Genomic DNA, 15812 nt, shown 5'->3' on the forward strand with positions numbered 1-15812 from the left:
ATAAATAAAATAATAATAATAATAATATATTTCATTTATAAGCAAATAGATAACAAATAGATAAACACATAGATAGCTACTAGCTAGATAGCTATCTAGATAGCCATATAGCCAGCTAGCTCAAATAAATAAATTGGAAAAAAAATAAATGAGACGATGAAGCGAGGGTCCTGGAAGGGGGAAAAAATAAATGAGACGATGAAGCGATGGTCCTGGAAGTGTAAAAAAACGAGATGATGAAGCGATGGTCCTGGAAGGGTATAAAATTTAAAAAAATGAGACGATGAAGCGAGGGTCCTGGAAGTGTAAAATAAATTAAAACATTAAATGACGATGAAGCGAAGGTCCTGGAAGGGTAAAATAAATAAACGAGACGATGAAGCGAGGGTCCTGGAAGAGTAAAATAAATCAATGAGACGATGAAGCGAGGGTCCTGGAAGGAGGATAAAATAAAAACTAAATGAGACGACCAAGCCAGGATCCTGGAAGGGTAAAACAAATGAGACGATGAAGCGATTTTGGAATGTGGGAGGAAACCGGAGGACCCGGACAAAACCACTCAAGAACCAGAAGTGATATCGTTAAATCATAAAATAAATGTGTTGCAATGCAGAGGACACCCTGCTTTTAACCATTCAAAAAAAAAAAAAAAAAAAAAATGACGGTTGCTAGCGGCTGTGATGTTTCTTCCTGTTTTGCGGGTGAAAGAACAACAAATAAAAGCGAAGGCAGGAAACAGTCACCGTTGCTCCACTTCAGTGTAAAAAAACATCCAAGATGAAGACCAACATTGCGTTCGTTGTCGTCGCCATTTGGCTCTTAAACGGTAAGAAGCGTTGCTCATTTTTTTCGTTTCATATCATGATTTTGGCTCATTTAAATTTTGTGGGTGGATTTTTTTGTGGGTGTGGATGAAGTCAACGCAGATGTGAGCTTCATACGCATGACAGAGAAGCAGTCTTTGGAGCTCTGGTGCCAAATTCAGAAGAACCACAACGGCTCTGGAAGTCTTCACGTGTACCATCGACGCGGTTCCGCTCAGACCACCCTGCTGTCGCTGGTTCGGGGGGGTGACGATGACCTCAGGTTGGATCCCGACTATAAGAAACGCTTGCTGGTGTCCGGAGGGAAAAACATCACACGGGTTAAGGTTATCTTGTCGCACTTGGAGGAAAGGGACTCGGGGCTGTATGTGTGTGAAACGCGAGACGACGGATCAGAGTGGGTTTTCGTCACTCAAGTCTTCTTGCTGGTTGACGCTTCAGGTAAGAAAATTCACTTCCAAAACTAGGGCGTGGAAAATCCGAGTGGACCCTCCGCACCCTGCCCACCACCTTTTCCAGCTAATCTCCTCAGGCAGGCGCAAACATATAACAATAAAGCTATGATTGTATCTATGCTTGTCTGTGACTGTAAAGCGTCCTTGAGAGCTTTGAAAGGCGCTTGGAATAAAATGTATTATTATTATTATTATATTCACAGTCATCAATTCTTTATCCTCTGCAAAGAATGACCCATATTAGTAAGGTAGCCTTGACCGTCTTCAATAAACATGTTCATATTTGTATGATACTACTCCTAGCTGATCAAAGTACACACATATATGCGCACACACCAGGAGTTACATATTGTTCACATATTTATGCTAAGTCGTCAATATGTAGCATATTTTCCGGTGTATAAGGCGCAACCCCAATGAATGGTGCATTTTCAAACTTTTTCATATATAAGGCGCACCTTGAATGAATGAAAAATAATAATAATACATACATACATAAATACAAATCATTTGTAAGCGCCTTTCAAAACTCTCAAGGTCACTTTACAGTCACAGGATAAGTTTTTCTGTGGGTGAGCAGTGGCATCCACACGGGCCAGCGTTCACTCAACCCGGGAGTAACTCAAATAGACAGAAAGCTAGCCAGCTAGCTAATAGATAGCCAATCGATAGCTAATAGATAGCCAGCTAGATAGAAAAGATAGCCAGATGGGCCATATACCTAATAGCTAGCTAGCTACATAGCCAGTCAGACAGCTAACAGATAGCTAAAAGATAGCTAATAAATAGCAAATATGAATTCAGTGTCTTTTGTGCTTTTTTTTCACTTTTAAATTGTCATGCGGACCTGATCAAACCTCCTTGGGGGCCGGTTCCGACTCGCGGGCCGTATCTTTGACACCCTGCTTTAATAATAATAATAATAATAATAATAATAATAATAATAATAATAATACATTTGATTTATAAGCACTGTTCAAAACTCTCAAGGTCACTTTACAGTCACAGGATAAGTTTTTCTGTGGGTGAGCAGCGGCAACCACACGCGCCAGCGTACACTCAACCCGGAAGTAACTCAAATAGATAGAAAGCTATCTAGTTCACTAATAGATAGCTAACAGATAGCTACCTATATAGCCAGCCAGCCAGATAGCTATATAGCTAATTGATAGCTAGCTAGATCATCAGCAAGATGGCTCATAGATAGCTAGCTGCATAGCTAGCTAGCGTGACGTCATTTTCACCCAAAATGTTTGTGCAGGGAGGCCATGTCAGTGCTCTTTGAGCTACGCCCCTCTACTCGTGACCATCTTTTCAGCGACGGGCCTCATCGTGATCACGCTCTCATGGCTTGCCGTGGGAGAATGTGTAAGTAACCCCAAACAACAACAACAACAACAAAATACTCTATTGGGTTCTAGTCGAATAACTTGTAAAATGCGTTTTAGATCAAAGCAAAGCATCCCGTTGCTACCAGACCACCCGCTGTTCCCGTTTATGAGGAAATGACCAGGAAGCAGCCAAAGTCGGACGTCCCCCAAAACAAGCAGGAAGCTCCGGATGAGGTCACGGCGCCATTGTATGCAAACACACTCGCGAGACAAACACAAGACAACTACTACGCCTGCCCGAGACACATCAACCTCGGACAATCATTTATGACCGTTGAACAGCAAATTTAACTAACTCAACACTGATTATGATTAGCTTGATCATATTTAACACGCTGTAATGCGATAAACTAGCCACTGTCATGGCCGCCGAAAGTGAAAGAACTCTTTGTGTTGTCATATTATTTCGTTTGTTCTATTGACTTTTGTTTATGTAGACATTTGTAAGAAATATTGTGCTAAGTCAATTCTCTTTTTCTTTTCTATAATACCGTACAATAGCTATCTGGCTGGCTGGCTAGCTATTAGCTATCTATTAGCTTGCTAGCTAGCTTTCTATCTATTTGTCTTACTATTCTATTTGAGTTACTTCCAGGTTGAGTGAACGCTGGCGCGTGTGGCTGCCGCTGCTCACCCACAGAAAAACTTATCCTGTGACTGTAAAGTGACCTTGAGACACTCAAGGACACTTTACAATCACAGGATAAGAAGAAAAATGTTTTTTTCTGCGGGTGAGCAGCGGCAGTCAGAGGCGCCAGCGTTCTCTCAACCCGGAAGTAACACATATTTACTCAGAATTCCCAATTTTAACTCAGAATTCCGAGTTTTAAGTCAGAATTCTGATTTTTAACTCAGAATTCCAACTTTTAAATCAAAACTCCGACTTTTAACTCATAATTCCGACCTTTAACTCATAATTCCGACCTTTAACTCAGAATCCGACTTTTGACTCAGAATTCCAACTTTTAACTCTGAATTCCGACTTTTAACTCTGAATTCTGACTTTTAACTCACAATTCCGACTTTTAACTCACAATTCTGATTTTTAACTCACAATTCTGATTTTTAACTCACAATTCTGATTTTTAACTCAGAATTCTGAGTTTTAACTCTGAATTCCGATTTTTAACTCTGAATTCCGACTTTTAATTCAGAATTCCGACTTTTAACTCAGAATTCCGACTTTCAACTCAGAATTCCGACTTTTGACTCAGAATTCCGACTTTTAACAAAAAACTCAGACTTTTAACTAAAAACTCACTTTTAACTCAGAATTCCAACTTTTCACTCAAAACTCTGACTTTTAACTCAAAACTCCGACTTCTCACTCAGAATTCCCACTTTTAACCCAGAATTCCCACCTTTAACTCAGAATTCCAACCTTTAACTCACAATTCCAACTTAAACTCACAATTCCAACTTTTAACTCAGAATATTATCAACTTCCCACACACCAAAACAGGGGGAACTTTTGTTGTTTTAAACAGACAAAGGAAGAAAAAAAAAAGCTATTTTATTAATATTTGAAAGAAGCTCCATAGTTCATGAAAACATTTTTTTTTTTTCGGTGCATGTTGCTTGAACAATCACATTCTATGAGGAGAAACATATACAGAGAGAAAAAAAAAAAACATTACAAGCCACTGACTTTGAAAATTATTAAATCTCAGTACAGACATTTTTTTTTTCTGAATACCCCCCCCCCCCCCCCCCAAAAAAAAAAAAAAAACAGCCCTAATTCCAAACACCCGCTGACCCCTCCCCTAAAAAAAAAAAAACAAAACAAACAAACACAGAGGGTGACAGGCTGGAATCCCACAGTGCTTAAAGAGTGAGAGACGCTCATTGTTTTTTTTTTCCGGAATAAACAGCATGGCGATGTAACGCTATGTTGATCGTAATCAGGGGGACGAAAACATCAAAATGAACATTATACATACTAGACCCCCTTGCAATAAATCACCCACACAACCAATATAGGCCATGAAATCGCCATCCTCTACCCCCTCCCACTTGTGCATAGTTTCATGTTCCATTACAACCACAAGCATTCTCGTCTCGTGCGAACAAATATTCCGCAAAAATATTTCATGAAAAAAAAGGTAAGAGAATAATGCACACCGCTCCTGATTCAGTCAGGATGGGACCTCAAGAAAAACTAAACAGCTTTTTACATCTTTTCCAAATTCAGTTTTTTTTAAACAACTTTCAGTTTTGAAATGTAAAGCAATTTTAATACAGTGATACATTGGCTTACGAACTTAATTGGTTCCCAGACAGAGTGTGTAAGGCGAAAAGTGTGTATCCCAAAAATTAATTTCCCATAGGAAACCATTAAAATGAGAATAATCCGTTCCCAGGTCCCCATAAAACATAATTTTCGACTAAATAAGCCATAAACCTAAACACAATATACCTTATTTTATGTATAATAAATGTGCTATGGTATTGTATTAAAGAAATAAACTACAGTATAATAAAGTTGCTTTATTTACCTTTGTGATGGTCGTTGATGGCTTGATGGAATGGATAGCTTTTTGCATAAAGTGTCTCAAGGAGCTCTGGTTTGTCCATCTTGGAAGTTGTGATATTGCAACAGCAACAGATGCAAGCAGACACACTAGAAACATCATTAATAGCGGGTTCCCTTGCTTGTATGTTCTCTTCAAATTGTACAGATGGCTTGTGCGGATTATTTGTGGAGCCTGATTGATGGGATATTTTAACCTTGCAGTCTACAGTCTGCCTTTGAACTATCAAAGTTGAAACCAACCCAAATTTCACTGTTTTCTATCCATTTTGTCACTCTCTCTATGTCGTCTGCCTGTCTCTTTAATGTTTAAACCTCCCCCTCACTGTTGCGTTCTTGACCAATCACGTGGCTTTAACCGACTACTGGGGGCGGGGAATAGAGGATAAAAACAGTCGGCTGCCATTTTGTTTTTTGGAGAATGGCTTCACTCTCTCTCTTTCTGTAACCCATCCCCCGTCACTGCTGCGTTCTTGACCAATCACGTGGCTTTAAACGAAGACTGGGGGCGGGGAATAAAGGACCAAAACAAGCCGGCTGCCATTTTCTAAAAATAGTTCGTATGCCAAGGTAAAACTTTCATAAATTTAACGTTCGTAAAGCGAAACGTTTGTAAGCCAAGGGTTCGTAAACCGAGGTATCACTGTATATAGATTATAACTATATACGTATTTATATATATATATATATAAAGCACTCCATATTCATTTAAAAGTCCATTATTTGGTAATGATGTAACTGCTACGGATTTGGAAAATGTCAGGTATTTTTGCTCCCGCTTCTCAAATCCATAACTTTCAGTGCTTCAATGTAATATTTGTCTTGAAAAAAAAAATGTACATTAAAATGACGTGGAGTGAGTACGCTGGAACCCAGGCCTTCCTGAGACGAGATCCACTTTTTTTTTTCCATGTGTGCAAGATAGTGAGCAATTATCGTTTTTTTTTTGTGTCGTTTTTTTGTTGTTGGTTGTATAAAGTCAAAAATAGTCAACATAAAAACTTAATCCAACATAAAACACACAAGGGGACAACACGGTTCGATCCCAGAGTTCTGAAACACGAGAAGGATTCATTCTGTGTTGCATTTTGAAATATGGAAGCATTTGTCCTCTTTTTGTCATCGTTTATCTATTTTTTTTTTGATTTTATATTTTTATAAACCTGACATTCCCATCGCTTAATTCTTCTGGAAAACAAAAATGTTATGTAAACTGTCAGTGGCCTGATGAGTTACAATGAAAAATGTGAGAGAAAAATAAAATAAAAATAAAATAAAATAAAATAAAATAAAATAAAATAAAATAAAATAAAATAAAGTAGGCACCTCAGACAGCAGAAGTCATTCTACCCTCAAACATCCTCCTTGAGTAACCACGTACACGTGAACCGTCCCGCTTTTTCGGTACTTGTGTCATGTCGTTGGGTTTAGCTGCATGAATGAAACGAACTAAAATGGCCGACACGCTTTGAATGAAACGAACTAAAATGGCCGACACGCTGTCATACATACAGTACAAGCAACCTTGTGCAAACACCCCCAAACACACATACATATTTTATTTTGCCTTTTCAAAGATGATCCTTTTCGCTTAAATTGGAAAATAATATGTTCACATTACATTATTGGCGCTTATTTTGATTCAAGTATTTGTTTTTGTTATTTTATATTTATCTGATATGTTTATGATCTCGTTAATGCTTGGGAGGGTACGTAGTGGGGACACATACGCGTATATTCGCGTATATTCACGTATATTCACGTATATTCATGTACATCTACCCGAGATGCGTCGGAATTTGGATGTGCATATTCAACCCAGCCATTTTTTTTAAGTAAGGGGAACCCTGTGAGGATTTTTTTTTCTGCCATGTCATTCTATAAACAAAGAAAAGCCATTTAGAAAAGCTCCCAAATGTTCTATACAAACACACAATAATACAAATTATTATTTTTTCTTTTTTAAAATTTCTTTTAACCCCTTTGAGGACTTATAAGTATATATATAAAACAGACAAGGTTGCCCACCCCTGCTTTAAATACAGCTTTGCTTAGTCAACTCTTTTTTTTAGGAGCGGTGGGGGCTGTCAGACATCTTGTCTGATCAATGATTGAGACACTTTTTTTTTTTGTTCCAGTCACCTTTGAGTTCGTGCAACAAAACAAAACAAAAAAATCTAACTTTTTTTTTTTTTGGGGGGGGGGGGGGGGTAGACTAAAGAGAGGTAATATACAGTGATACCTTGACTTACGAACTTAATTGGCTCGCAGACAGTGTGTAAGGTGAAAAGTGTGTATCCCAAAAAATAATTTCCCATAGGAAACCATTAAAATGAGAATAATCCGTTCCCAAGTCCCCATAAAACATCATTTTCTACTTTCTAAGCCTCAAAACTACACAGAATACACCTTATTTTTTGTATAATAAATGCGCTATGGTATTATAATGAAAGAAATAAAATGTACTATATAATAAAGTTGTTTAATTGACCTTTGTGATGGTCGTTGATGGCTTGATGGAATTGAGTGGGTGGTTTCATCAGTAATAAACACTTTATGAGGAACATAGCCTTCTTTCACCATCTTGAGGAATCATCCCTTGTATTTGCTTTTTCTGCGATAATTTTACCTTGTTCCTCATCAATTGTGTTCTGTTTAGCTGCGCTGATAGCTTTTTGCATTAAGTGTACAGATGGCTTGTGCGTGTTATTTGTGGAGCCTGATTGATGGGATATTTTAATCTTGCAGTCTACTCTACCTTTGTACTATCAAAGTTGAAACAAGCATTTTATAACTCTGTCGTCTGCCTGTCTCTTTAATGTTTAAACCACTTCCCCTCACCGCTGCGTTCTTGACCAATCACGTGGCTTTAACCGAAGACTGGCGGCGGGGAATAGAGGACAAAAACAGTCGGCTGCCATTTTCTTGTTAGGAGAACGGGCTCGTTCGCGAACGACACATCACTCATTGTGACGCTCCGTGTGTATCCCGAAAAATAGTTTGTATGCCAAGGTAAAATGTTCATAAATTAAACGTTCGTAAACCGACAAGTTCGGAAGCCAAGGGGTTGGTAAACCGAGGTATCACTGTATTTGACCTCCAACACAAGCAGGGTATGGGGGAAGCTAACAAAAAGGGGCAGGGCCCTCAGTGCTGGTGCTGTGCCAAGAAATCCGGGCCACATCTGAGACCCGAAAATACCCCGCGTATCGGTCATGCAGCCTGACCGTCCCACTCTGACTGTGGTTTAAGTCCAGTGTGGAGTAAACAAACAAAAAAAACTAAACAACAAAAAAACAGGCATTAGTGATTGTTTTGTTGAATAACAAGTCTAAAAGTGACTCTGGAAGAGTGGAAGACCCCCCCCCCCCAAAAAAAAAAAAACTCATTCACTGCCAGACAATGTGCAAAAATGTGTCCACTCCAGTGCCAGGGTTTTTGTCATTGTCACTCGAATTCCAGGATCCACATAATATTAGTTTTAGGAATACATAAACATTTAGTACAGCGGAAGAAACCTTAGACTCTATTCGTTCATCAGACAAAAAAAGAGTTAATTCCTAAATGATTTGCGTCTGGAGTTATATGAGCTTGAAATGCGGGCGACTGTCCAAAATACAACGCGATACATACATATTGGTTCATATAGCGCTTCAACAACAGCTGAAGCTGTAACAAAGCGCTAACATGGACAAAAGGCAAATGCAGCCCCCTCGTGGGAGGGAAATACCATTGCCAGAGGTCTAACCAGTGCTTTATCAGCACCCAAACAAGAAAAAAAAAAAATATTCGGGAATCGCGCTCGACGTCATATTTTCAATTTCCAGAATTGGTGAATGGCAGTGAATGAGTTAAGACTTGGTACCGAACTTGAGACGTGTTCCTATTTCAAGCTGGCGCCACCTTCTGGTTGGAGGTCCGAATTGCTCCAATGTGAGGAGACTGGAGGCTTATCAAAACACAGGAGACATGTCTCAGATTTGGAGTGCAGAGTTTTTAAAACATTTTTTTTTGTGTGTATTTTCTATGCAAAAAAAAATATATATTTTGGTTTGTAAAACAGATGTACCCGATAAATAGCGCACAAACTGCTTCTTCCTGGTGGTGGAAAAAAAAAATACAAAATAAAATAAAAAGAGCAGCATGGCCTCCTCCTTCTCTTCCCACCATCCAGCAAGAAGGCATTGTCACATGATGATGATATTTGGATGTCAGTTGGCACTAGACTGAAGGGGGGTCCGGGTGGTTTTTTTTTTTTTTGGGGACGGGAAGCTGCCTTGGTAGATTGAGAGATATTTGGCAGAGGGGGAAATGTTGGGGGTCGTTTCGGTGGTCAATGCGGATGGTTTTGCGAGTTTCCACCTCCTTGTTGTTTTGCATAGAAATGGAAGGCTGCGTCTCAGCGGAGGTGTCTCCAAGTGGAACTGAGTGCTCCCAAGAGGTGAAACATAAAGCACCAGTGTGTGTCGGAATGTGGGTTATCAATGTCCGGATGTTGAGGGGAGCATCTCCACGACCCCTCCCCACCCCCCGCCCATCCGAACCTGACGGACAAAGGAAGCGGGCTCACGTGTGTGTATATGAGTCGTCCATTTTGAAGGAAACTGCATAAAGCCATGATTATCATCCCTTCGGCAATGATTAAAAACAGTGATAGCAAATATCGACAATCATGAAAAAAAACCAAAATGGCTCCATCTCAGAGTGGCTGCGGAGGTTGCCGAGGGCAGCAAAAGTAGTAGTAGTAGTAATAGTAGTAGTACACTGAATACAGGTGGGCTGGTCTCGGGTGGAGGGGTGGGGTGGGGGGTCTGCTTATGGAGCGTCGCGCCATGCAAGCAGGCAGGCACTCAATGGCCACACCAGGACGCGCTTCTCCCGGAATCAAGGCCTTCCAAAAAAAAAAAAAAAAAAAAAAAAAAAAACTCATTCACTGCCAAAATGTATCCATTCCAGTGCCAGGGTTATTGTCATTGTCGCTCAAATTGCAGGACCCTCTGAATATTAAGTTTTAGGACGACATAAACATTCAATGCAGCGTAAAAAACCTTCGACTCTCTTTTGTCATCAGAAAATAAGAGTAAATTCCTAAATTATATGGATTTTGAGTTATGAGCTTGAAATGAGGGCAGTTGTCCTAAATACAATGTAATACAGTAAAGTCTCATTATATCGATATTCTCGGGAGTCTGAAAAAATAGCGATATAACCGGATTAGCGATATATCCGATCCTGCGGCATGTAAATTTTCTCCTTGTGTTCATAGAAATAGTATCGTAATAAGCAGTACTATCGATATAACCGATATCGATATAACCAGACTTTACTATACATACATATTGCTATCTAGCTAGCTATCCAGTTAGCTAGCTGGGTATCTAGCTAGCTATCTATTAGCTATCTGCCTGGCTAACGTTCTGGGGAGCTATCTATTAGCTCGCTAGATAGCTAGCTTTCTATCTATTTGAGTTATTGCGGGTGGAGTGAACGCTGGCGCGCGTGACTACCGCTGCTCACCCACAGAAAAACTTATCCTGTGACTGTAAAGTGACCTTGAGAGTTTTGAAAGGCGCTTAGAAATGAAATGTATTATTATTATTGGTTTATATAGCGCTTTAACAACAGCTGAAGCTGTAACAAAGCGCTTAGAAAGGTATTATTATATTATTATTATTAACATTACTGTATCTATTAGCTAGCTAGATAGCTTTCTATCCATTTACTTCCGGGTTGAGTGAATGCCGGCGCGTGTGGCTGCTGCTGCTCACCCACAGAAAAAAACTAATCCTGTGACTGTAAATTGTCCTTGAGAGTTTTGAAAGTCGCTTAGAAATAAAATGTATTATTATTATTGATTTATATAGCGCTTTAACAACAGCTGAAGCTGGAACAAAGCGCTAACATGGAAAAAAAGGGAAATGCTGCCCCCTTGTGGAAATTAAAAAAAAATAACATTGCCAGAGGTCTAACCAGCGCTTTATCAGCACACAAGCACGAAAAAAAAAAATCAAAACAAATTCGGGAATGGCGCTCTCCGTCATATTTTCAATTCGCGGATAAATCCGTGAATGGCAGTGAATGAGTTAAGATGGCAAGGAAGTTGAGTAGCGGTGGGTGGGTGGGGGGGTGTATTTTGTATTTGTCTCCCTGCTACCCACCCCCCCTCCTACTATCAATATCCCTTCGGTTGTGTTCATTTTGCTACCATGTACAGTCTTGCAACCCCCCCTTCACACAGGGTTCAAATTTAAAGCCACTTAGCAAAGTCAGTCACTTTCCAAATGCTAGCGTTGCTTCTGTTTTTCGCTAGTTTGGTGGCATTGATGGGTGCGAGTGGGCGAGGTCAGCTGGGGGGGCACAGTGGGCGTGGGACGCTCTTGATAAGTGCTATATATGACATACCAGGCCTTTCACATGGACTTCATTCATTTGGGCATTAAAAAAAAATACAATAAAAAAAGGTAAAGAGGCGCCTTTCATTTTGGTTTGATGCCTTTTCTCAACACACACACACATACACACACACACTTGTTGCTAGCTGAGAAGTGCTTTAAAGTGAGTGTCCTTGACAGACAAGCTTGCTACTCTCCACGTACACACACACACACTGGCAGGCGGGGGGCTCGAGGGGGGTCAGAGGGTATTTAGTGGCAGTTTTCGTCTCAGGCTGTTGCAGGAGCGTGGACGGTACAGTCTGTTGTGGCTTATATTGCACGTCGCTTGAAATGGTTTTGTGACAAAAATGGCGGAGGGGATAGGGGGGGCACCCCCCCTGAAGTTTTTTTTCTTCTTCCTGTCTTGAGGTGAAATAAAAACTGCCAGTTGAAGTGCATCCAAGTGTTTGTTTTTTTGTGTTTTTCTTCCTTCTTGTTTGTTACAGCCTCCGTGGTAATAGCAGTGGTTCGTTTTGTTTGTTTGTCCGTCACCCCCCCCCCCATCCCCCAACCCGAACGTGTCTGAATAAAAGTTTTTTAAAAATTTGTTTGCAATGGTTCGAGAACAAAAAAAAATGCACTACAAAAATAAATGGCTTGAACAAGGCGAACAGAGTTGCATCATTCCCTTTGAGAGCGTTTGTGTAGCTGGAGGTGGGGCGGCAAGTGGGGGCAAGTAGGGGCAAGTGGGGGCAAGTGGGGGCAAGTGGGGGCAAGTGGGGTGTCGTTTGAACTGTTTGTAGTTGCGGGGAGTTATGGTTGCTTCCGTGATGCCGCAGCAGCATGTTATACTCTCCTTTCGATTTCCACTGGCTCAGAGATAAGGAGGCGGGGTAAAAGGGTCCATTTGCTTCTTCATTGAGTTGCGGAGTGAGTGAAAACAAAATGGTGGGAAGGAGGTTAAGGCCAATATTAAGTGCGATGAATCCAAAAGAGGACAACCAGTGCTCTGATGTAACTTTTTTGTAGTTTTTTTTAAACACTTTGGGAATGATGCCTTGTCGCGGGTCTTTGAGGTTGTAGTATGATTTGCCTGGAAAAAGGCATCGAGGGGGAATTAAGCAGAATCAAAGATGGCAGCTCGTCACTGTTTCACTCGACGCATGTAAAAAGTAGGTTTTTTTTTTGTTTATATGAATAAAAGACATCTTCCTGCGTCTCCAAGTGTAAAAGCTGTGACTTTTCACTTCACAGAACTGCAAATTGACCCCCCTGATAATCCACTCCCCCCACAAAAAAATAAATGGGGAGCACAGGAAGGCGATGAGGTTGCGAAGATATGGACACGTCACACGCTTTTTTTCCCTCACCTTCATTGGTTACTCCCGTGCTGATTATCTCCATTTTGATTTTCCCGTTCACGTTCTCCTTTATATGGACTCCCCGCTCAGCAGGTCTCCAGGCAGCAGCGTATTGATCGGGCTGGGAGTGCCCATCACCCGCCCCTCCTCACCACCAGGGGGCCCCCATAGGCTGGAATACTGCTGAACGCCACCCCAGAGTAGTTCGCCGCCCGCTTTGGCGCCACCGGAGCCTCCGCCTCCTCCTCCACCGCCGCCGTTGTTGTTATTATTCCAGTGGGGGGCGTGTCCGATGGGGTGAGAGGCTCCCGAACTGGCCCCGCCCATCCTGGTTTGATTGGCGCCCGGAGTGGCTTGCCAGCTGGTCGTCCCGCCGAGCGACTGGCCTTGTGCAAAGAAACGATTGACTTCCTCTTCTCCGGCAAACTCGGCCAGAATGGTGGTGTTCCCGAGCACGCACCTGGACACAATAATAATAATAAAACATTTCATTTATCAGTGCCTTTCAAAACACTCAAGGTCACTTTACAGTCACAGGATCAGTTTTTCTGTAAATGAGCAGTGGCAGCCACACGCGCCAGCGTTCACTCAACCGGGAATAACTCAAGTCGATCAAGTTAGCTAGCTTGCTAATAGATAACTAATAGCTGGCAAGTTCGCTAGTTAGACAGCTAATAGAAAGCAAATGGCTAGCTAGCTAGCAACGGTGAACCCGTTCAATCAGTAATAACTCAAATAGATCAAGTTAGCTAGCTAACTAATAGATGACTAATAGATAGCTAGCTAGCTAGTTAGACAGCTAATATATAGCAACTAGATAGCTAGCTAGGTAGCCAGCAACGGTGACCCCGTTAAACCGGGAATAACTCAAATAGATCAAGTTAGCTAGCTAGCTAATAGATGACTAATAGATAGCTAGCTAGCTAGTTAGTTAGTTAGTGTATTCTTATTCTCCACCAGTTAGACAGCTAATAGATAGCAAATAGCTAGCTAGGTAGCCAGCAACGGTGACCCCGTTCAACTGGGAATAACTCAAATAGATCAAGTTAGCTAGCTAGCTGATAGATGCTGTCTAGATATCTAGCTAGACAGTTAGCTAGTTAGTCAGCTAGCTAATAGATAGCTAGCTAGTTATACAGCTAATAGATAGCAACTAGATAGCTAGCTAGGTAGCCAGAAACGGTGACCCCGTTCAACTGGGAATAACTCAAATAGATCAAGTTAGCTAGCTAGCTAGCTAATAGATGACTAATAGATATCTAGCTAGCTAGTTAGACAGCTAATAGATAGCAACTAGATAGCTAGCTAGGTAGCCAGCAACGGTGACCCCGTTCAACAGGGAATAACTCAAATAGATCAAATTAGCTAGCTAGCTAATAGATAACTAATAGCTAGCTAGCTAGACAGATAATAGATTGCAAATAGATCGCAAGTTCGGTAGCCAGCAACGGTGACCCGTTTTTTTCCGAGACGACGCGCAAGATCAAGTTAGCAAGCTAGCTATCTATTAGTTATCTATTAGCTAGCTAGCTAGCAGACACAAAGACAGCCCCACCCCCAATTAAAAACACATCTCGCGAGGCGCTATCACCACGGATCTGGAAAAAAAAAAAAAACATACATGTGCAGGGACTTCTGAGCCTTGGCAGCTTCGTCCTTGGAACTGTAGCGCACGACGGCGTTGCCTTGTGTCAGGTTGAGGTGGAATGTGATGAGCGGGCCGTGTTGCATGCACAGTGTACGCAGAGTTGAACCGTCAATCTGCCGCAGAGAGGGTGGGGTCAACGGTGCAACGGAACCACAAGCGTGCGTCGAGTGCTCGCAAGCTCAGGGGGGAGGGGGAGGAAGGGGTGCAGGGGGGTGGGGTGGGGGTTCTTACCTGTGGGGTAAGGTTTCTCAGAACCAACCAGCTGCTGGTTCTGGTGGAGCTGTCTGTACTCCATGTGGTTCCTGCTGCAAAAAGGGTTTTATTGCATATAGCGTTGTTATGATTATTATTGTTAGTAGTAGTAGTGGTGGTGGTTGTAGTAGTAGTGGTGGTTGTAGTAATAGTAGTAGTGGTTGTGGTAGTAGTAGTAGTAGTAGTAATAATAGTAATAATAGTAGTAATTGTAGTGGTGGTTGTGGTAGTAGTAATAGTGGTTGTGGTAGTAGTAGTCGTGGTTGTAGTGGTAGTAGTAGTAGTAGTTAGTAGTGTGAATTGTAAATCTTGACATACCCGTGGTATAAGAGCTGCTCCAACCTTGGGACAGACCCAAAGAGTTGCCCCCCCACGTTGAGGACGGCTTGGCGTTGGTGAGGCCGGGCGGTGGGCGGGAGGGGGCTGCGGAGGTGCTCCGGGGTCCCTGTGGAACCTTCCACATGTCATGGGAAAGAGAGGCCTGACTGAGGGAGATGGGACCAGGGGACCAAGTGGATTTCATCTCTGACAGTTTACCTGCATAGACACCCCCCCACCCCAAAAAAATAAATACATTGTACAACAGAACCATCATCAGAATTAAGAATTCAAAATATACAATTCAGTCCGTTTGTGCGTTTTTTTATGTTTTAGTTATGTAACAACAGACAGACTTACTCATATTTCATGCAGATTAAAATGATTCTACCTTGCTTTAATCCACCAAAAAGACCAGGATGTTCAATATTACAGGACAACCGACACCATTTTTTTATTTCCTAACTGACATTAGAAAAACGTTTTATAGCATCTAAAATACCCAAAACACGCAGCTGATATTTTTACTCAAATGCAAACCACCAATAAAAATGACTTAAAATGTCCCAAAACTGGGCAGATTCAAAAAGTCCCGCCCCCCTGTTCGTGACGTCACACCAGGATACTTCTTCACAAACTGCCTTGTTCCAGAATCAAAA

At 41.4% G+C, this 15812-nt stretch overlaps 2 protein-coding genes and 1 long non-coding RNA gene across 11 annotated transcripts in view; 1 reads left to right on the top strand and 2 right to left on the bottom strand.

The window, feature by feature from the left end:
• Nucleotides 1–392: 392 nt before the first annotated feature.
• On the top strand, nucleotides 393–4358 carry LOC148885293 (uncharacterized). Its single transcript, XM_089018867.1, has 4 exons — nucleotides 393–826; nucleotides 918–1265; nucleotides 2541–2647; nucleotides 2728–4358. Exons 1-4 carry the CDS (start codon nucleotides 778–780, stop codon nucleotides 2959–2961), a joined length of 738 nt encoding a protein of 245 aa, XP_088874993.1. The 5' UTR covers nucleotides 393–777; the 3' UTR covers nucleotides 2962–4358.
• A 497-nt stretch (nucleotides 4359–4855) lies between these two features.
• The window catches only part of LOC148885295 (uncharacterized), a 46527-nt gene continuing 35570 nt past the window's right edge, over nucleotides 4856–15812 (bottom strand). The window contains exon 2 of the long non-coding RNA XR_016118007.1: nucleotides 4856–7958. This is a non-coding gene — a long non-coding RNA (uncharacterized LOC148885295). The remainder of the gene's footprint in view (nucleotides 7959–15812) is intronic.
• LOC148885294 (trinucleotide repeat-containing gene 6C protein-like) overlaps nucleotides 4856–15812 on the bottom strand; it is a 43343-nt gene continuing 32386 nt past the window's right edge. For 4 of the 9 annotated variants that reach the window (XM_089018205.1, XM_089018203.1, XM_089018201.1 and 1 more), the window contains 4 exons: nucleotides 15154–15372; nucleotides 14815–14888; nucleotides 14557–14696; nucleotides 4856–13395 (listed from right to left, as the gene is read on the bottom strand). In XM_089018205.1, the coding sequence (XP_088874331.1) occupies nucleotides 13005–13395; nucleotides 14557–14696; nucleotides 14815–14888; nucleotides 15154–15372 (824 nt within the window). In that variant the 3' untranslated portion in view covers nucleotides 4856–13004. Of the gene's footprint in view, nucleotides 13396–14556; nucleotides 14697–14814; nucleotides 14889–15153; nucleotides 15373–15812 lie in introns of those variants that run through there. The other 5 variants (XM_089018204.1, XM_089018202.1, XR_016118006.1 and 2 more) reach the window with 4 other exon arrangements.

This window comes from Hippocampus bargibanti, linkage group LG17 (assembly GCF_051943395.1).
Source record: "Hippocampus bargibanti isolate YZ-2025 linkage group LG17, ASM5194339v1, whole genome shotgun sequence".
In the NCBI taxonomy this organism is placed as follows: Eukaryota; Metazoa; Chordata; class Actinopteri; order Syngnathiformes; family Syngnathidae; genus Hippocampus; species Hippocampus bargibanti.